A 22,038-nucleotide genomic window follows, 5' to 3' on the forward strand; every position below is an offset into this window, starting at 1 on the left:
GAAAGCAGAGGTTGCACAGATTCCCCGGGGGCACTGGACTGGAGGGAGGAGCCTTTGGGAAGCGACGAGCAGCCGCGCGCGGAGTGTGCGCAGCCGCAATAGAAGCCGCACGCCCTCCCGCCGGCCGCGCAGCCCCAGTGAAGGCCCAGGGTGCCCAGGGTGGGGCGCGGAACTGGGGCGGAGCTAGCCCCTCTCCCGCTTTGACGCGACGGCTCTCGGCGGAAGGGTGTGGACGCGCAGGCGCCGCGGTGACTCAGTGGGCAAGGAGGCGGTGCCGCGCAGGCGCCCTGAGCGGCGGTAGCGGCGGTGGTAGCGGCAGCAGCTGTGTGGGGATTCCGGGAAGATGGTGCTGATAAAGGAATTGTGAGTGGGTCCGTGGGCGGGAGCGAGGCTCCAGGACCGCCGTGGTGTGAGGCTCACTGATTGGGAAGTGATGGAACACTCCCGAGAAGGAGCGAGGCTCGGGTCGGCCTCTCCCTTCGCGCGCCCCCTCCCCCCGGCCAGCGCCCCCGGCCCACTCGAGGCCCCTCCACGGCGCTTCCCCAGCTTCCTTCTCTGTGCATCACCGTGGGAACAGTGCTACCCTCTTCCCCGGGGTAGAGGCAGGCGGCTGTGCCCCGTTCGGAGCGCGTGGCTCGGGAAGGCGCGGCCGGGAGTTTCCGCCGGGACTCGCCTTCTCACCCACCCCCAACCCCAGGCCCGCTGGTGGGACCGAGGGTGGGAGAGACGGGGTGGGTTTGACTGTGATTTGTCGTCCGGGGTGGAGCCGTCCTGTAACCGGCGGGAAATGGGCTTGCCGGGTGAGGGCAGCACTGGTGTCTGAACTCGAGGTGGGACCTGGGCGCCCCGAAGTTCACGCAGGAGCCCGGGGAGCCCGGAAAACCTGCGCTCCACTGGGCAGCTCGGTTGACTGGACAGCAGAGCCGTCTTTCTGTTCTCAGACTCAGTTTCCACATCCTTCGGGTGGGGTGACCCTTGAGGCTCCACCTACTTCATCGCGTGGAAATGAGGCGTGAACACGTGGCCTGTCAACTAGAAGGGTTTCCAGGTGCATTAGACCATTTTGTTGAAAAGTTAGAGACGTTCCCCACCCGCAAGTATCGCAGGAAATCTGGTTGGCAGTGATTGTTCAGCTGTCACAGCTGGTTCGTTTCGTCATCATTCTTTGAGCAACGGGGGATTTCGAGTATGGCCCGTTCTTCGGTTTTTCACATGCTCCTTTCATTTTAAGTTCTTCACTGAAAGTTTTGTTGTAATTTAGCCATCTCCACGCACCTTATTTTTATTTTAGTGTTAGTTCTCAAACTTTCTTTAAAAAGGAAGCGACTCCTGTCGATTCTCTGCTTAAAACCCTCAAAAGATTTCCTATCTCATCGAGAATAAAAAGCCAGAGCCACTTAGGAGGTCTTATGCTATTTCCTTTTCAGCGCTGATTTTATTTACTACGCTTCCCTTGCCCATTACAAGCTCACATGCTTTCTTGCTGTTCCTCCATGACTCCAGGGAAAAAAGCTTGTTCAGTGCCTTTCTGTTTGCTATTCCCTCTGTCTGAAGTGCTCCTCCTGCATCTCACGTTCACCTCTTTCCTTCAGGTGTTTTCTTAAATACTGTATCACTTTCTTAGGGAATCCCTCTCTGAAGACCTAATCATAACCCCCGCCTTTTGGTATCTGTTTTCCCTGCTTTATTGTTCTCCCACAGCAGTTATCACCATTTATCATGCATCACACTTATTATGTTTTCTATTTTACTATGTGTATGCTCTTATTATATGTAGGCTCCCTGAATTTATCTTGCTCATTCCCATATCCCCAGCTCTTAGAATAGTGCCTGGCATGTAGTAAATGCTCAATAAGTATTTGTTGAACGAATGAATGAAAAAAGTATAACTTTAGTCAGTGCCAGGGATCCTGAGAAAAGACACATTTCAGTTAAAGTTTATTTATACTATTGAACTTTGAATTTATATAAAAATTTTCTTTCAAGTTGTTTATACAGTGTATCATGTAAGTGTTGTCTCATTTATTACTCTGATATCTTTGTAATGTAGGTAGGTGGCAGATATTAAGACAAACTGAGGAAATCAAATAGAAGGAAATTGACTTGGCTCAAGTCACATAGCAAGTGAGTTGCAGAACTGATTTTAGATCACATGTCTAGTCATTTTTCTTTTATTAGAGGTATTTCCTCTCTTCTAAAATGTGAATTAAGTGTTCAGTAGGCTTCATTGACAGTTATGTGAAGAATATCAAGCTAACTTATGGAAAGAAATTCCCATTGGGAAGTTTCACACTATGCTTTTTTTGTGAACCATTACTTTTATTATAAAATTTTGAATGCACCGAGGTAACATGTCAAAGTCTGCCCAAAGTATATTTCCTAGTTATAAATTACTTATCTTGATATTCACTCCTCATGTTTCTCTCCCCTAGAATTTATTTCCTTGTAAACTTTTTAAAGGTAGAGACTGTCTTTTTTTTTTTTTTTTTAATATTGCCAGTATAGTCAACATAGCATTCTAGTCTAGCACACTGTAAGTACTCAGTATTATTGAATGAAAAAAATGATTCTATTTGCAAGTCAACTTTCTAAAATTGTTTTTGGTCAGGAACAATGAATAGATCATTCCTATGTGAAGATGTTGGTAAACTGTAAAATACTTTGGCAAATGTTTGTTGTCTTTAAAAATGCCATCTATTTTTAACATGAGTTAAAAGGTTAGAAATAACTTTTCATGGTGGAAAGTTCCCTTCAAGTTGTTACTTAAGCAATAGATGAAGTTGCCATTAGCATAAAGTCCTGGTTTTCAAGAACTAGTTGCTAGTTTCATTTGGAAAATTACTTAAATGAAAATTTTTAGAGAAGTTTGAAAATTTTCAAATACAGGCATACCTCAGAGATATTGAAGGTTTCATCATAGTGAAGCTAATCAGATGAATTTTTTTTGGTTTCCCAGTGCATATAAAAGTTATGTTTATACTGTACTGTAGTTGGTAAGAGTGTAATGGCATTATGTCTAAAAAATGTACATACTTTAATTTAAAAATATTTTATTGCTAAAAAATGCTAACCATCATCTCAGCCTATTGGAAAAATGGTACCAATAGACTTACTCAACACAGGATTTCCACAAACTTTCAATTTGTAAAGAAACCAAAACCATATCTGGGAAGCACAGTAAAATGAGGTATGTCTGTTTAGGTTTCCCCCACCATCCAATAGTAGAGCATTTCTGTGAAACCTTTTGTTAGCTGAAATGTCGTAAAACAAAGCAGCATTTACCATTAATTAATACAGTTGACTCTTGGAATAATGCACAGGGTTAGGGACACCAATCCCCTCACCCCCTCTCAGTTAAAAATCTGTGTATAACTTTGGACTCCCCAAAAACTTAGTTCCTTGGTACCCACAGATCCCCATAGATATCAGAATCCACTGATGCTAGGTCCCCTATATAAAATGGTGTAGATCAATGCATACAGTGGGTCCTCTGCATCTTCAGGCTTCCAACCACGGATTGAAACAGTAGAGGTGTTTATTGGAAAATATCTGCATTTAAGTGGACCTTTGCAGTTCAGACCCATGTTGTTCAAGGCTCAGCTGTATATGAAAAATTTTTGAGCATTCCCAGATTCCCCCCAAACCTACAAAATCATATCAAATATGCTTAATTGCATCCAGTTTTATGTTAAATGTGATATCTTTACGATCTCTCGGGCTTTTCTGATACCTTAGGACATGTCTTGCTAACAGATCAGAAAATAAATCGAGGTAAAGCACAGATGCTCAAACACAGTTCAAAGCTGTGGCAGCTTGATGCTGAAATCCGGAGTGTAGTTAGTTCCCTGGGAAGGAGCTTGGTGGGGCCACTCCTGCTGCCCAGGATTATGTGCTGCCTCCATGACAGCCCTGCAAAACAAACTCTGAACACTTTTCTTCTTTATTCATGGTAGCAAAAATCCTCTATTTCTTTCAGTTAGCAAAAATAGGTTCTAATGTAGGTCTTTCCTAAAAGTGAACTAGTGAACTTTCAAAGCGGGGCGGGGCACTATACTGCTTTTAGACTAGTAATAGAAAATCAAGACCTATCTGTACCTTCTCTGTTTTACTTTTTCTTAAGTAAATCTTGAAGAAGTTACCTGACTCATCATTCATTCAGAATATCTTAAATTAGTCACTTTCATTTTGTGAAATAAGTTTTCCTAGAAGTGTTGTGATATAAAAATATGGATCTTCCTGCCAGTGAGTAGTTACTAAAATTACTCAGCAGAGATTGTTTGGTTTTGTAAAACTTAAGGGAAGTCTTTAACTCTTTCCTTTGTATTCCTTCCTTCCATTTCCCCTGCAGTCCATCATCTTGATTCAGGTCTTTGTAAGGCCTTGCCCAGCCTCCCAAAAGATGGCTCTTCCCCACACTCCTGCTTCTCAACATTTTAACCACCTACCGATGACTTCTTCAGGTTAGCTGTAGTTATGTCTCACCTTTTTGAACAACCTTCCAGGATTCCTTGTTGCCTAATACATTTAATAGATTTCTTATTATTATATTGCAGGCTCTGATAATATTCTCCTGACCTATATCTTTGTATCTTTCTATATCTTTCAAAATATGCTCCCAACCTATAATCTAGTCTTTCCCCTGACCACTGCCCTCCTACCCCTGTTAATTTTCTGAGGCAGTGAGAGAAAGTTAGTGTGTACCCTGAGGAAATAGCTAAAATGAGGATGTAGGGAAGGACTTTATATAACAAGTGAATTCTTAATGAGAATAGAAATTAGTAACCATTGTGACTTTGAGAATGTTCACTGTCTTTAGATGACCATTATCTGAAAGGCAGAGAATGATGAATGATCCCCAGCAGTCAAAGAGGAAGGAATTACAAGAGACATGTTGTATACATGTTGAAAATTAAGGTGATGTCAGTTTTTAAGCATAGATGTTTGAGGAGAATAGGGAGAAAGAAGTAGGTAGAAAGTACAGCTAAAAAGAAGTTGGAATGAGGAAAACTATCAGGAATTTTCTATGAAATGAAAATTGAGCTGAGAGCCATGAGATTTTTTTCTCTGTCCTTATAATGGAAAGAGTTAAAATAAGAGTTTAAATCACTGCTGTGCTGGCTTAATGGTTTGAAGGGAAAGTCTGAGAAGGACCAGGCCAAAAAGTTGCTCTTTTGGACATCAGCTATTATGAGGCAGTTGATATTCAGGATGGTTTTCAGGGTTTATGGTAGAACTATGTAAAGGTATGCAATATTCTGATACAACATAATTCACTATGGTATTTTTTTTTTGTTTTTTGGTTTGGAATTCATCTTCAGGAGTGGTAGCCTCCATATTGGTCCTTTTGTATGTACAATAACGAACTCTGTTGGGCAAGATTAAACAGATATTAACCTTATATTGAATCTGCCCTGGAAGGGATTGTTAATATTTATGAGGCTCAAGATATTAAGTCTAAAGGACTGTTTACTTATTTTTTGCTTAATAAAATTGAGAAATAATTGAGTAGTAGGGATCAGTTTTGAGAAACATTCATTCATGAAATTCAAGACATCTGTTATGTGGGAAGTGCCAGAAAATACATAGTATATAGATGGAGAATGAAACCATATTAAAAATTTCATGAGGACAGCCTGACCAGACAGTGTACAAATAATACATTCTGTACCCTGCAGTTTTCAGTGATGAGTTTTGTCTTGTTTTTTATTCCTCACAAGAATCTCTGCAACTGCTTTTGGGGGGTCCTGGTACAGTTTGGATGCTAAATGCAGTGAGGGTTGAGAATCTGGAATGGTAGTTTTATTTCTCTAGTTCAAAAACACTTATTTAGAGCTATAGGCATTGCAAAGACACTAAATGATAGCATTGGATTTACAGTAAAAGGTTTTTTAAGCATAAAATGTATTTTAAAGCTAACTATTTCATGTGTAACATATATTCTTTTCCTTTTGTCTTTTTAGCCGTGTGGTTTTGCCCTGTTCTGTTCAAGAGGTAAGTCATGCTTGCTTCTGCATTATTTTATTGATATAGTTCATTTTGATATGTTAATCTAAAGTTGTATTTTTGTTGTGTTTATTTACTTTTACATTTTAGTTTATGTGGCGAAGCAGATTAAGGTATGTTACAGGTTGTTACACAGGTAGTTACAGATCATTGTAAATTTCTGTTACATTGCTTTGTTTTGGATGGGTCTAAAGAATGTTTAGTGCAGAAATTTTGTCTATAATATCCCAGAGAAAGGAGATTCTAGCATCAACTTAAGCACTTTAAGGTTAAGTAACTTGCTGCTTAAAGAAGCAGCCTACTTTACTGTTGGATTTAAAACATTTGTCTTTATTTTAAACCAGAATCTGCTTTCCTGTAATACTTGACTGTTTATGTTCCTTCCACTTGAGCAATAGGAAATGGGCCTGTTCTGTCTTGCATATGGTAACCCTTCAGGTTTTCTTATGGCAGTTCTCTCTCCTCCCCCAATCTCTATTGTTCCATCTTCTCGAGGTTACAAGGTTAAACATTTCCAGCATGTTCATTTGGCCTGATATGACATGACCTCTAGACTTCCTCACCAGCTGGTCTCACTACTGCATGGTTGTAGTTTTGCTTTCAACTGAAAATGGTATTCCAGACATGTTCTGACTAGCACATAACTGTGAAAGATTATTGTCTCTCTTGATCTGCACATCATACAGAAATACATCACCTGTTCAGAAGTTACAGATTCTGTAGTTTTATTTATCTGTAGTTTAGCCAAGAATTAGGATAATAAAAGCAGAAAAGACTCAGAAATCAAAATATGTGTAGTAAAACACACAGTACCCTCTAGATCCATCTGTAACTTGCACACAATTTGTCCTTACTCAGTTATCTGGTTTTCTTAGATCCGACGGTAAATTAGAAGCAGTGAATTGGAAGTGGGACAGAACAAACTGATAACCTTAGAAGTGACAACTGACAGAAGACAGAAAGAAAAAAAAAAATGCTGGAACTGAAAATGAATAGCTAACTGGCACTGTTTAATGTAGGCTTGAACACAGCTGTAAATATAATGCCTGAGGTTTCACTGTATTAAAACACTCGAGACAAGCCAGGCATCCTTATTCTTTACTTGTATAATTGATTGAACTTGCATGTGGAAATTGACATTTGTTTTGTTAATTTTTTTCTTTTGGTTTGGTTTTGGATAGTTTGATTAACTTGTTGAAATCTTTCTGAGTCTTGGTACTTTTCTAGAAAATAATCTCAGCTCTTTTTTGTACTCAGACTTAATAAACATGCCTCCTGCCTTTATTTAAGTAAGTCTTTAAAATGACAGTGAAAACCTAGTAGCATGCCACACAACATTAATCCATTTAGAATGTTTTTTGGATACTGTTGTTTCTTTATAAATTTTTGTTACTCTGTTCCTGACCATGATCATATTTACTTTTTTACTTAATTTTAATCTTATTTTTAAAGTATGAAAAGTACATTTTGAAGGACTTAAGGATTAACTGTAGCATTACTGGACTAAGACTGTTGTTGTATCATGAAAACCAAAAGAACCCTCTGCAGTCTAAAACCCCTGCTAAAACTTATGTTTGATTCATTTTCAAAAGTGTGCTTGTTTCCAGCTTCCTGGGGTGGAGAGAAGGGAGAGATAATAATTAACCTTAGAGATAGCATCATATTACTATGGGCTTTTTAGATACAGATATTTACAGAGCTTATAGTACCCCTATTTTTTGTCCCTCAAATACTATGTTGGTTTTGAATTATTAGTTTTTAGAGGTAGCTTTTCTTTGAAAATATGCTTACAAAAAAGAAAGACGTTTTCAGACTGTCTTCATCGGAAGGAAGAAATTTAGCCAGGTTTTAAGATATTGAAGATAGTGCCATAGTTAGTTAAGTCACTAGGAACAAATTAGAACACAAGACCTTTGCTTTTTATCATTTATTGGAATGATTAGTGACTCCAGATTGGCATACTGCCCATTCACAGGTATTGGAGCAGACCACTGAATTCTGGTTCACTTTAAAATGAAATAGCAACCACTGTCAGCAGTTTCTTGCCTTTTATGGTAATACTTGTGTATTTATAATACTTTTACAGTTTGTTTACTGCAGAGCTTCACCATTCACATTTCTGATCCTAGATACCCAGTATGATTTCTGTTTAGACAGATGAAGGCCAAATTGAGTATGTCTTATCTAAATCATGGGGAAAAGGACCCCAGAGGTCTTATGAAATTTGGACTGTAATGGTTCCTTGTATCTCCAGGCTTCTATTATTATACTTTATATCCTTCCCCTTTTTTATTGAGAATGGTATTCTGGTTGCTCAGCTGTCTTAATTGGCAAAGTGATAATTATATACCTGCCATAACTTTGTCTGAATTTTGTAAGATTAATGAGTTATAATAGATGTGAAAATACTTTGGAAAATATAAATATATATTTATTATTCAAAAACTTGAACTATAAGTGTCAAGATGTTTTCTTGATAAGTGGATATTAAAGTATATGTTAAAGCACCAGAGGGTTTGTAACTAGCAGGGTTTTTGTTTGTTTTTGAATAATGGAAATCTTGTAAAATATTATAGAGTTTCTTGAAGCTGTATGAGTGTCTGTTGGTCTGGTGTTTGTGTTTCTAAATATTCATTTCTAATTTGAGTCATGTTTTCTTGTAGAACATATGTGCTGAATTGTTTGGACTTGCTTTTCTATATCATCTGTAGTAAGATTTTAGCATAGGATTTCCACAGTTACTACTGATTTACTTAAATTCTGTACTCTTTGAAATTTCAGTATCAGGTTGGGCAGCTTTACTCTGTTGCAGAAGCTAGTAAGAATGAGACTGGTGGTGGAGAAGGAATTGAAGTCTTAAAGAATGAACCTTACGAAAAGGATGGAGAAAAGGGACAGTATACACACAAAATTTATCACCTAAAGAGGTAAGCCTCACATTTGATACTTAGTCATTATTTTAAATTTTTAGACTTCAACTACTCAACTCACTTGTAACTACCTTAGGTGTGCAGAGGTACATTTTAAATTTTAAGTGTGACAATATGTGACATTTAAATTTTTGAGAGAACTCTCTCCCCCCTTTGTTGGTTATTTTTATTTCTATTTTATTTTTATGTTTTTATTTTCTAGAGAGAGAGGAAGGGAGAGAGAGATAGAAACATCAGTGTGAGAGAAAAATATCAACTGACTGCCTCCTGCATGCCCCCCACTGGAGACTGAACCCGCAACCCTGGCATGTGCCCTGACCAGGAATCAAACTGGGACCTCTCAGTCCATGGGACGACGCTCAGTCCACTAGCCACACTGGCTGGGCGATTGGTTATTTATTTATTTATTTATTTATTTATCTATCCTCACCCGAGGACATTTTTTCATTTTTTGTTCAGATAGAGTAGGAGGGAGAGAGAGAGAGAGAAACATCGACGTGAGAGAGACACATTGAGTGGTTGCAACCCACACGACCCAACCAGGGCCGGGGACAAACTGCAACCGAGATACGTGTCCTTAGCGGGAACCGAACCCAGGTCTCTCTGGACTGCAGGTTGATGCTCTAACTGCTGAGCCAAACTGGCCAGGGCTGATTATTTTTAAATTGTAGAAGTAATATATCGGCTTATAAAAAAATTCAAACAACAGAAGATAAAATAAAAACCTAGTCCCCACCTCTTGCAATCACATATCTGTAATTCTGAAGAAACACTAGAACAATTTAGAGCTTATCCTTCTAGATCATTTTCTGTGCGTATTCAGTATTTAAAACAGGATATATCAGTTGTATAATTTTTTTTGTATTCTACAGCAAATGGGATCATACTATACATAACGGTTCTGTAGTTTGCTTTATTTTTCATGCAATTATATATCATAAACATCCTTCTACATTATTGTTTAATGTCTATTTCATTCTTTTTATAACTGAGTAAAATTTCTTGGTATAGACACAGCATAGTTTACTTTATTCTCTAAATGATGACTTGTGTTTTTGGGGTTTTTTTTTTTTTTGATGTTTTCCAGTTTTTGTCTGCTACAAATAACACTTCTTTGAACATGGTTGTGCATGTCTTTATGCCTTAGGCTACTATTTCTCTAGAAGAAATTTATAAAAGTAGGATTGCAGAAAGGACATGCTCATTTTAAATTTTGTTATTATTGCCAGATTGTCCTCCAAGGGATTGATAGTGTTCGTATCTCTATATTTTTTAATCTTTTTAAATATTGCTGATTTGATATGCAGAAAATAATCTCTTATTTAAATTAACATTTCTTAGTGAGGTTGAATGTGTTTCATACTGACAAATAGAATTTCTTTTGTGACTAGAATTTCTTTTGTGACTTCACCGTTCTAATCCTTTGATCATTGTTTTTGTCTCTGGTTTGTGGAAATTCTTTTTTACATTCTCCTGAGTTTGGCTGTCTAATCTCTATCTTTGGCATAAATATTTTATAATAGAAAATTTATATCAATATTTATTCAGGGATAGTAATGGTTTTCAAGAGTCTATTTTGTCAATAGTCTTCTTAGTTTATTAAAGGTAGGAGGTAGTCTTTGCTTTACTCTTGCCTGTATTATCTTTGTATTGAAATGAGTAATACCCATGTTTTGTTGAGCTCCTTAAAGTTGTAGATGAGCTGTGGTGATCAGTATTTTTTATGTTTTTTCAGTTCAAGGCTACTGCTTGGTTTATAGGGACACACCTATTAAGTAGGTTATATCACTTAATAGAACCTTACATTTTATTGTTACTTTCTCTTACAACACAGCATTTCTTTGTTTCTGATGCAGGTTTGAATGAAGGCAAAAACGCTGATAAATCAATTATCCATAGAGACTGTCTTATTCATGGTTTCTATTAATTTGTTTACACCCTAAATTTAAAATGTGCCAAGAGAAAAATTTGACATTCTAGATTATATAATCTATATAATATTTATAATATTGAATTTACTTATGTATACTCAGATTTCTTTTACTAACATTTTATATTTACTCTTCAATTGAATTTTACCAATACATAAAACATCCTTTATTGTAAACATTCAGTTCTGGTGTTCTAAAATAAACCTAAAGGTTTGATAAGTAAAATTTTCTTTTGGTCTATGGTATCCTTATGTGAATAAACTTGAAATAGATTAAAAATATCCTTCATTTGAAAACTCAGAGTTGGAATATTGGGGAAATGTTTCATATATTTTTACATGTAAAAAGACTAGTTGCTAAATATATGCATAAATATAAATACATAATATGTTACATATTTTTTAAAACATTCTTTATTCCTTTGTATTTTTGTTTAATGAGAGGAAAAAGGTGATAAAGCTTATTTTTGAAGCATTTGAATTAGGTGACACTCCAGCCACAAATAATGAACCTCTTAAGTTGAAGAGGGTTGTATAAATAAAACTAGTGCAAGAGAGATTATTGTTCTGGAGAGCTTATTTGAAGATGAGAATTTCTCTCAGGCTTTTAGTTAATTAGATAAAGGGAAATCTTGACTCCTGGAGCCTAGCCTCCAGTGCACTCAGCCTTCTGGAACAGCTTCATTCCTAGAAGGAGCTGAGATCATTCCATAGTACCCTTTTGTTTCACCCTTTTATACCTCATTACAGTTCTGAGAAATAGTCAATGTACACATTGTACACAAGACACTAAGGTGCATGTTTATTTAAAGTCACACAGCTAATAAGTGTTAGAATGGTGACTGAGACCTGCATTTACTGATTTTTTTTTTTATCTTCACCTGAGGACATTTTTGCATGTATCTTCGGATAGAGCAGGAGTGAGAGAGGGAGGAAGAGAGAAACATTGATGTGAGAGAGAGACATCGAGTGGTTGCCATCCTTACGATCCCAACCGGGGCTGGAGACAAACTGCAACTGAGGTACGTGCCCTTAGCGGGAACTGAACCCAGGACTCTCTGGTCCGTGGGCTGACGTTGTAACTGCTGAGCCAAACTGGCTAGGGCTACATTTACTGATTTCTAATCCTGTGCATTTTTGGTCACAAGTAGGCAGCCCCAAGTGCCTGACGGCAAGCACTCACTCTGATAACACAGGTGCCCCAATAGAAGGGAGGGGAGGATTTGATTGGATGGTGAGGGCCATTTAATGCCCTTAGAAGACTGGCCTTGTTACATAATGATGGCACCTGTGGATGGAAGCATGGAGAGGCGTGAGACAGGAAAGGAAAGAAGGGAGCAGGTATGGCATTTAATAGCCACTCTGAGAGTAATGAAAAACCACCAAAAACTTGTTCATTAATAAAGACAAAACAGGGGCCAACTGTCCCTGTATTCTAGGGGGGAGGGAATAATCATGCGGCAAGGGCATTCAGATATCCACACTCAAATTCAAAGTCATCAGTGTCATACAGAAGGCAGATAACCACAGAATAACTGTGTTATGGAAGGGCAAAGAATCATTTAGTAGTAAGTCCTGAGACCTTCACTGTGCTATATGAAAGACTAAAATCATGATTACAGGGCTGGTAGTGCAGCTCTCAGACAGACTTCAGTATTCTGCAAGGGCATAAGTTCAGCATGCTGAAGACATACCCATAGTTCCTAGAGAGTTTCAGAGCTCTCTCCCGAAGGTAATTAAATATATGCCCAGTAATATATGTCTGTCTTCCAATATTTATACTATTGGGTAACCTATAGTCCTCTGTGTATTGTCATTGTATAGCGTCAGTAGAATTGCAGACTTGGCAGACTTGCATAGCCAAGGTAGTTGGTTAAGGCCACCAATATCTTATTTTACATTTGAGATACTGGAAGTGCTGAGGTCTACTTTACCCACTATAATCAAGGTCTGTGGATTCCCTTGCTAGTATGCCTTCCTATTTCAGCAAAAACACTTGTTGGTAGGATGGACATACTTCATCTCAACCAGAAGATTGAGGAATAATCTTGGCAAGGTATTAAAAAGCACCAAATTTAGTGACCATCTAAAGGGACATTTAAAATGTCAGGTTTCCTTCGCTCTCAGATAATTTTCTTATGGGATTTTTTTCATATCTTTTGATTACTTTCATTAGCCCATGGTAATTCTAAGCATAGGATCTACTACTTGGTATATTCTTAATGGTGTGCTGATTACTGTAGGTGCTCTAGGTGGGAGCTCAATCATTCCCCATAGTATCCTTTTCTAGTGAGGAAACTAAGGTCTAGAAAGGTTTAGTGGCCTCTGTGTTACTGCTTTTGGTGGTAGAGTTTGACCATGAACCCAGGTAGGCATTGCGACTCCAGAACTTGCCCTCTTAATCACTTTGCTCTACTGCTGAGCCCTTGGGAGAGTTAGAATATTTCCATTTCCTGAAATGAACTGCAAAGGAGTTTACAAAGAAATTCTTCCAAAACCATGATTTCACCATATCCCATTTTTTATGTCTTTAAAGTCTCAAGTCTTTTTCTAAAATAAAATTAAACTTAACAACAGGACTCAAGATTATCCACATCCTCAGTTGTAATAGTTGTCTAAAATAAAATCTGTTGGCTCTAAGTAAGCTTAGTCTCTTTATTGTCTTCCAGAGTTCAGCCCCTTAGACTATTTTCTAGTGATACTGGGTTCCTTATAACCTGCCCAGCTTTCTGAGCACAGTTTGAATCTGTCCTGTGCAGAGGCATTTCTTAACTACTTATATTCTCCCTAAACTCCATCACTTTTTGTCACTCTACTCATTTTGCTTCCTAGTCATGTATTTCCATGTCTTGTGCCCCACTTACCATAAAAGTATGAGTATATTCCCTTAAGTTAAGCACTTAATGGTGACGGTGGGGAGGGAGGACAGAGTTTATTGGGTAAAAAATTTGGAAGCAAGGCAAGGAAATGTGTTGCAACTTTTGAGATGGTATTTCAGAGAAAAACTTGAAGTTCTCCTGAGACCTCGTAGGAACACGCTGACCAGACCTTTTGTTGTTTGCTCTTTCCCTTCTTGGGGAAAATTAGATTTGTTCTTTTTTATTTCTCATCAGCATTATGCCTTCATCTTCAGTAAGTCCTGGAAGATGGAGCATTTCTAAAGCTTTGCCCACTCTAGAATGGCCTCGTTCCTCCAAAGGTTAAAACAGCAGAGGTTTTATTGAAAATTGTTTTATAAGTTTACATGGTTCAAGTTAAGAGCTCATTCTTATAAGAAAAATGAGTCATCTGCCGGAAAGTAGCGTTCACATTTAAAAAGGAGAAGTGTAAATCACCTGAGCATGCAAAAATTAATTATAAATGATTTTACATTCAGAGATAGTCCTGAAAATTTTTTTTTCTTTATTGATGTTAGAGAGGAAAGGAGAGAGAGAGAGAGAGAGAAAAACATCGATGAGAGAGAACATTGATTGGCCATCTCCTGCATGCCCCCCACTGGGAATTGGGCCCACAACCTGGGCATGTGCTCTGACTGGGAATTGAACCGGTGACCTCTTGGTGCATGGATTGACATTCAACAACTGAGCCACACTGGCCGCCAGAGTTTTTTAATAAGGATAAGAAATTAATAAGTAGCCTAATATAGTAATTTGTTCTTGAGTTGAGAATTAGCCATCAACACATTTTTTCTTTGTATATATGTATTTCTGTCTTAATTTTGCATAATTAAAAGTTTTCTAAATTAAGAGTGATCCTATTCTAGAAGAATATTCGAAATATTACTGAAACACGTTTCCTCTTTATGGTGCATAGTGACCCTTAACATGAGTTTGTACTGCATGAGTTAACTTATATGTGGGTTTTGGTTTGTTTTTTTGTTTTTTCAGTAAATATGTAGTTGTTCCTCTGTATCCCTGGATTTATTTATTTATTTATTTTTATCCTCACCCTAGGACATTTTTCCATTTTTTTTTTGTTCAGATAGCATGGGAGGGAGAGAGAGGAACAGAGAGAGAGAGAGAGAAACATCGACGTGAAAGGAACACATCGAGTGGCTGCCACCTGCACGACCGACCAGGGCCGGGGACAAACTGCAACCGAGGTACACGCCCTTAGCGGGAACCGAACCCGGGTCTCTCTGGACCGCAGGCCAACGCTCTAACTGCTGAGCCAAACCGGCCAGGGCTGTATCCCTGGTTTTAGAATCTGTGGAGTCAGCCAACCACAGATGGAAAACAGTACTTTTGACTTGAGGATCAGAATCCAAGGATTCGGAGGACTGATGATATTCATTGTTCTAAGGCATTTTTTTATGAGGGACTTGAGCATCACAGATTTTTTTTAATCAATCTCACAGATACTAGGGATAGCTGTAGTTAAAGTCTTGTGGTGGAGGGGTCAAAATTTATACACGAAATTTTGACTGCACAAGATGTGGGGCGTTGGCGCCCATGTTGTTCAGGGTTCAGCTGTAATTTCATTTCTCATTGCTCTTCTCCTTTTTGTCATGTGAAAAATACATTTTTCTCTTTTCATTTTTTATAATTTTTAAAAAACTTTAACATTTCCCAGAAGTTAACCAATTGTATCTGGTTATTTTATTTCTTTCTCACAAGTCAGGGAATTTTAAATTATTTATAGTCCCCCTCCCCCCTATCTCTCCATTTCTTTCTTCTTTCTTCCATCTTCATAGCTACCACATTATAGCAAGGTACCATTATCTCTCTTGAACTTCTCCAGTTGCCTACAGATTGATCTCTTGCCATCCATTCTTATGACTATGATAAATCATGCCATTATGTTTTTAGTTGATTTTAGAAAGAGGGGAAGGGAGAGGGAGAGAGAGAAAAATCAATGTGAGAAACATTGATCTGTTGCCTCCTGCACCCACCCACCCCAGCCAGGGACTGAACCAACAACCTGGGCAAGTGCCCTGACTGGGAATTGGGAATTGAACCAGTGACCTTTCAGTGCCTGGGATGACACTCAACCAACTGAGCTACACCTGCCAGAGCTGAACATTTTTGTACAAAGTTCTTTTTTTTTTTTTTGCAATTATCCTCAGACAGAGTGGGAATGAGAGAGGGAGGAAGAGACATAGAAATATCGAATGGTTGCCACCCACAGGACACCATCTGGGGCCGGGGACAAACTGCAACCTTTTCTTTTTTAATTGATTTTAGAGAGAGAGAGGAAAGGAGAGGGAGAGAGAAATAGAAACATTGATGAGAGAATATTGACAGGCCACCTCCTGCATGCCCCCCACTGGGGACTGGGCCCACAACCTGGGCATGTACCTGACTGGGAATTGAACTGGTGAGCTCCTGGTGCATGGTCGACACTCAACCATTGAGCCACACCAGCTGGGCTTTTGTACATATTTCTGTGTGTATGTTTTCATTTCTCTTGGTTTTATATATATACATATGCGCACATATACGTACATATATGTATACACACACACACACCCCTACCTCCACTCACAATCGTCAGATCACATGCTACCTCCTCACTTTTTGAAGAACCACCAGATTGTTTTCGAAAGTTGACTGCACCATTTTACATTCCCACCAATACTTGTTATTTTCAGGTCTTTGGCTTTCGTTTATTTTTGTTTTTGTTTTAATAGTAGCCATCCTAATGAGTGTGAGGTGGTATCTTATTGTGGTTTTGCTTTGCATTTCACTGTTGATTAATGATGTTAAGGATCTTTTCATGTGCGTATTGATCATTTATAGATATTTGGAGAAATGTCTGTTCAACTCTTTTATCCATTTTTAATTGGCTTGTCTTTTTGTTGTTGTGAGAGTTCTTTGTATATTCTGAACACTAGTTTCCTATCAGATACATGATTTGCAAAATTATTTGCTCATTCTGTGAGTTATTTCACTTGATAATGTTCTTTGAAGCTTAAAAAGTTTATAGTTTTGATGAAGTCCAATTTTTCTGTTTTTTCTTTTGTTATTTATGCTTTTATGCTTTTGGTGTCATATCTTCATTGCCCAATCCATGGTCACAAAGATTTACATCTATGTTTCTTCTAAGAGTTTGATAGTTTTAGCTCTGCATTTACATTTTTAATCCTTTTCAAGTTAATTTTTGCCACTGTCAATTCTTGCCCACCCCCATTAATTTTCCACACAAAGCCAGAATGATATTAAAACTTAAATCAAGTTTTGTCATTCCCATTTATGATGTATGTATGTATGTATGTATGTATTTATTTATTTTCGTTTCCCTTCAGTAGCTTCCTATCATACAAAGAATAAAATGCAAATCCTGTGGCCTATAAGGTGGGCCCCTGTGATCTCTCTGTCCCCTGCCCACTTCACCATCCTCAGCTTGTGTCCTTCTGTTCCTTGTTCACTACAGTCTAGCCATGCTGGAGGCCTCCAAGAGGCCCAAGCACGCCAGGTCTTTTAGGACTCTCAACCCATGTCTTCATGTGGTTGGCCCTCCTCACCATTGTAATGCCACTTTCTCAGGGAGGCCTTGCCCCATGTACTCACTGCCCAGTGCCTTGTTTTTTAACTTCACTGCATTTTAGGAGAGGTAATTCTCTGCTCAACCAGGGCTGAGGATCGAACCTGCAACCAAGGCACGTGCCCTTGATCTGGAATCAAACCCTAGACTCTGGTCTATGGGCCAAACCAGCAGGGCTGAAGTTAAATATTCTAAAACAACCTTCAGGTCGGGGGAGGCTATGTATTGGCAAAGAACCTTTGTGCTCCTGGGCATTATGCTATGGCTGATTTTCAATAGCTGAAATCTAGGTGTGTTTACATTGAGGAAGGCACTTTCACCAGTATTGGTTTATCATGAGAGAACATTTCATGAATAGTTTAGGATGAACAAGAGGAAGAATGTCCTTCCTAATTTGTTTTTGAAGGCGTAACTCCATTTTGTTCATTCAGTTAATATATGTCCCTTTTCTGAGACTCTCTAAGCTTCCAAAACAGAATTTTCTTCATTTTACTTAAGTGACTTCCTAAGTGATACTGAGGTAGAAAAACAATGTATATGCTATGCTCTTAGTTATATATTTATCAATTACTTAGATTCATTGAGGAAGAGATGTAGTTGTTAATGTTTTTGTGTTAAATGTAAAAAACCAGTAAAATTGAAACAAAACTGGCTCAAAGGTTTGGTTGTGCCTAACTAACTCAAAACATAAAATGAATTGTTAGAACTCATATCGTGGCAAAAGCATCCTAGTAATAAGATAATAGGCAGCTTGGGGGTAAAATGATGAAATATTAAAGCTTTCTTGTAGATTTGGCTCTGTTGGGGGCTGTTAATGACTGACTACCAATTTCCTTTGGTTTGGGCCAGCGAATTTTATTTATTATTATTTTTTTTTATCCTCACCCGAGGACATTTTTCCATTTTTTGTTCAGGTAAAGTGGGAGGGAGAGAGAGGAACAGAGAGAGAGAGAGAGAGAAACATCGACGTGAAGGGACACATCGAGTGGCTGCCACCGCACGACTAACCAGGGCTGGGGACAAACTGCAACCGAAGTACGCGCCCTTAGCGGGAACCGAACCCGGGTCTCTCAGGACCGCAGGCCTACGCTCTAACCGCTGAGCAAAACCAGCCAGGGCGGGCCAGCAAATTTTAGAACTTTTGATGAATATTAAGGTTTTCAGAATATTGAGTACCCAAGATATAAATAAATAGGATAGTGTTAAAATATGATTCTGAGCTAATACACAGCTTTTTTCCCCCCTGCCTTTTTCTAAGTTGACCAAATAAACAATTGATAGATCTGTTTGTCAGACTCTATTTTTAAATTACCCATGTATATTACATTATACTGTGATTAGACCTCTCCCACATGTAAAGGAATTTTTGGATAAAATAAATAATTTGAACTGCTAGATATTGTTTGACTTTTAATGTGATATTATTTTCAGTTATCCTGGCTTCATTTTTCTGAAGTTTTACCCCTTTGCATGAATCTGCCCAAGATTTGAAAAGAGTAAGTGCTCAAAGAATTAGCCCTCCTTCATTGTTATCTTTTCAGAATGTAAAGGCGCAGGTAAATCTCTTTATGCCTTTGGAATGGAACTTGTACTGCCATATGTAATAGTAGTACTTCAGCTTTTCTTTTCCGGTGATTTCATTTGCCACAGTAGTGGAAGCTCCAAATCATCGTACCTGCTTTTTTGTTCTGAAGAGACAACAAAAGGGCTGTTCATGCTACCTCTTCTGTAACCTTACAACTCTCACTGGTGTGGGGTTCCTGACATCTCATCTCTGGTCAGCTGCTCAATCTTCTTAGGGGGTGGCTAAAGTCCATTCTGGGTCTCACATTTAGTTTAGGAAACTAAGTTGTGCTTAAAAGTTCTCAGAGAAGCAGCTCTGATACAGAAAATATGTAATAGGGCTTGTAGTGGGGGATATAGTTTTGACATACAGTTATTTAGCCACTTAAATGCTGGTTATATGACTGTTTACCTCACAGAGTTATTAGGCGATTTAAGTGAAGAAAGGCTTGAGAAAGTATCCAGCTCCATGTCAGCTTATAATTAAAAAGCAGTAACTACCATTATTGAGCACTCATTGTACTGCTCAATGTGCGAAACACATTGCAAGATATTATCTGACTGAATCCTCTCAATGACCCTGCAGAGTAGGTAATATGAACTCCATTCAACAAATGAAGTTCAGACAGCCAAGTAAAATGCCCAGGACCACACATCTTCCAACTGGTGATGTTTTGCATTCAGTCTGTGTGGAAAGCCTGTGTGCATCTAAAATGCTCTTACATGATGAAATAAATGATCATTAAAAATGGCGATTTTGTTTGCATTTTTTGAAGACTGGTAAGACTGATGTTTTTATTTGTTGATTAACCTGTTGTGTTTTCTATTTGTAATGTGTTTGGATATCCTTTGCCTGTTTTATCTGTTGGGATCTTTCCTGATTATCTTAGGAATATGCACAACTTCATCATATAGTAATTATATATTTAACCTTTCTTGGACCATACTTGAGGCAGCAAGTAACATTCATCTTTCAAACCTACACTTGGATATGTTTTGTTTGTTTGTTTGTTTGTTTTGAGAGAGAGATGAAAACATCAATGAGAGATCATTGATCTGCTGCCTCCTGCGTGCCCCCTAGTGGAAGTTGAGCCCGCAGTCTGAGGGGACCAAGCAAATATGCCTGGGACCTCTCAGTCCATAGGATGATGCTTAATCCACTGAGACATGCCAGCCGGGCATGAATATGTTTTACTACCTCATTTTTGTGATTTTTTTAATTAAAGGTTTAGTCTCTAAAATGTGTGAAAAGACTTACTTAGGGATACTCTTTTATTCTGGGGCTCCTTTTTTTTTTTTTTGCGTTTAAAAACATTGTAGCGTGGTCTTAACTACAGGAGAGAATTTCTGTGTTGTATTATGTGCAGGTTGAATGGCTTCAGTTAACTCTTAGATTTCATATTAGGGAGGTAGATTAGAAGCGCATAAGAAATAATTGCTTTTATTCTTTTAAAAATGCTGTATGTGGTTATATATATTCATAATTATTTTGTTGTTTTTACATTCATTTTCCACTTGTTAACTTTGGGAATGAGGATAAAACTGTTTAGTTTGTAAAGCTTAGAACATAATCACCTTTGAGTATAGTAGTCTTTGGAGCAGTGTGAAAGATGCCAACAAAGACGTGATGAAAATATATCTGATATTTCTCTCCTTACAGCAAAGTTCCTGCATTTGTGAGGATGATTGCTCCTGAAGGCTCGTTGGTATTTCATGAGAAAGCCTGGAACGCATATCCCTACTGTAGAACAAGTAAGCCTGGTTCCCAGCAGCCATTCCTCCCAATGAGGACACCTTTGAGAAGGGTGACACCTATCAAGGCCTTTTGTGGGTTCTTGGGTAGTCACTGTACTAACTATGGTAGAGGAGAGGGTACATTAGGTTCCTCCCCCCAGAGCTTTGTGAGGGGCATGGGTTCATTCCCAGATGATAGCACCTTGAGGTCCTTGCTTACTTCACAGGCCCCAGGGGTGAGCAAAGGAAAGGAACAGAAACAAACCTTGTTTTTTTGCACTTCGCTTTATTGCACTGCATATATGTTGTGTTTTTTACAAAGTAAAGGCAAGACCCTCCACCAGCAAAAAGATTATGGGTCGCTTTGTTGTGGTGGTGTAGAACTGAACCCGCAATATCTCCGAGGCATGCTTGTCCAGAAACCTTAAAGAAGGGTCACCCACACTCAGAAGTGCCTTCTGGTATAGTTTTTTGTTTTTTTGTTTTTTTTGGTACGTGCCCCTAGTGGGAACTGAACCCAGGACTCTCCGGTCCACAGGCCGACGCTCCAACTGCTGAGCCAAACTGTCCAGGGCTTCTGGTATAGTTTTAACAGTATTTTACTTATATTGCCACATAATAGAAGAGGGATATGGCAGCCTTCTGAGACAGTTTTTTGTTTTTTGTTAAATTAGTATTGTAAATGATGTTTTTGCTTTTGTGACATTCTTTTTACCATTGTTTTAAAATTAGATTACTGACTCTATAATCTAAAGTGTTGTACAGTGTGATTTGTGTAGAAAACTATGCTTTGCAGATATAAACTACTAAAAGTTCTATTTTTTGGTAGTTTAATCTTGTGACATTAAATATTGTAACAGATTGTTTTGACTCCGATTAATATTCTGAAATTTTTTCCCTTTTATTGCCTACCTGTCCATTATGCCTCAGTTGTAACGGTGAGTAAAACTGTTTTTGTGTCACAGACCCTTTATCTTTGGACTTTGCTTTAATTCCTTGCTTTTTTATTAACACTGCCCACCACTGCATGGCTCCTCTTGCTTCTTCCAGTAGCCTACGCTCTGCCACATGTTCCCAGGTTTAATGGACTCTCTCCAGCCTTGTCTCAAAAACTGCCTGTCAACTTTATTTTGCTTTTGCTACTTCCTTTGAATGCCAGATTTGCTCACCAAACCTCACAGCTGCTTCTTTTTTTCAAAATTAATCTTCACCTGAGGATATTTTTCCATTGATTTTTTAGATAGAGTAGAAAGGGTGGGGCGTTGGTGTGAGAGAGACACATTGATTGGTTGCCTTCCTCACAACCCCAACCAGGGCTGAGGCTCGAACCTGTAACCCAGGTACGTGCCCTTAATCAGGAAGTGAATCCAAGACCCTTCAGTTCGAGGGCCAACT

The 22,038-nt window shown here is 38.5% G+C and overlaps 1 protein-coding gene across 3 annotated transcripts in view; it reads left to right on the forward strand.

Annotated features, from left to right (window-relative positions):
- The first annotated feature begins 277 nt into the window (after positions 1-277).
- The window catches only part of PITPNB (phosphatidylinositol transfer protein beta), a 65,370-nt gene continuing 43,609 nt past the window's right edge, over positions 278-22,038 (forward strand). For 2 of the 3 annotated variants that reach the window (XM_036276454.1, XM_036276453.1), the window contains exons 1-5: positions 278-363; positions 5,961-5,991; positions 8,785-8,930; positions 20,570-20,661; positions 21,574-21,581. In XM_036276454.1, the coding sequence (XP_036132347.1) occupies positions 344-363; positions 5,961-5,991; positions 8,785-8,930; positions 20,570-20,661; positions 21,574-21,581 (297 nt within the window). In that variant the 5' untranslated portion in view covers positions 278-343. The remainder of the gene's footprint in view (positions 364-5,960; positions 5,992-8,784; positions 8,931-20,569; positions 20,662-21,573; positions 21,582-22,038) is intronic. The other variant, XM_036276456.1, reaches the window with a different exon arrangement.

The sequence above is a fragment of the Molossus molossus genome, unplaced genomic scaffold (assembly GCF_014108415.1).
Source record: "Molossus molossus isolate mMolMol1 unplaced genomic scaffold, mMolMol1.p scaffold_m16_p_22, whole genome shotgun sequence".
In the NCBI taxonomy this organism is placed as follows: domain Eukaryota; kingdom Metazoa; phylum Chordata; class Mammalia; order Chiroptera; family Molossidae; genus Molossus; species Molossus molossus.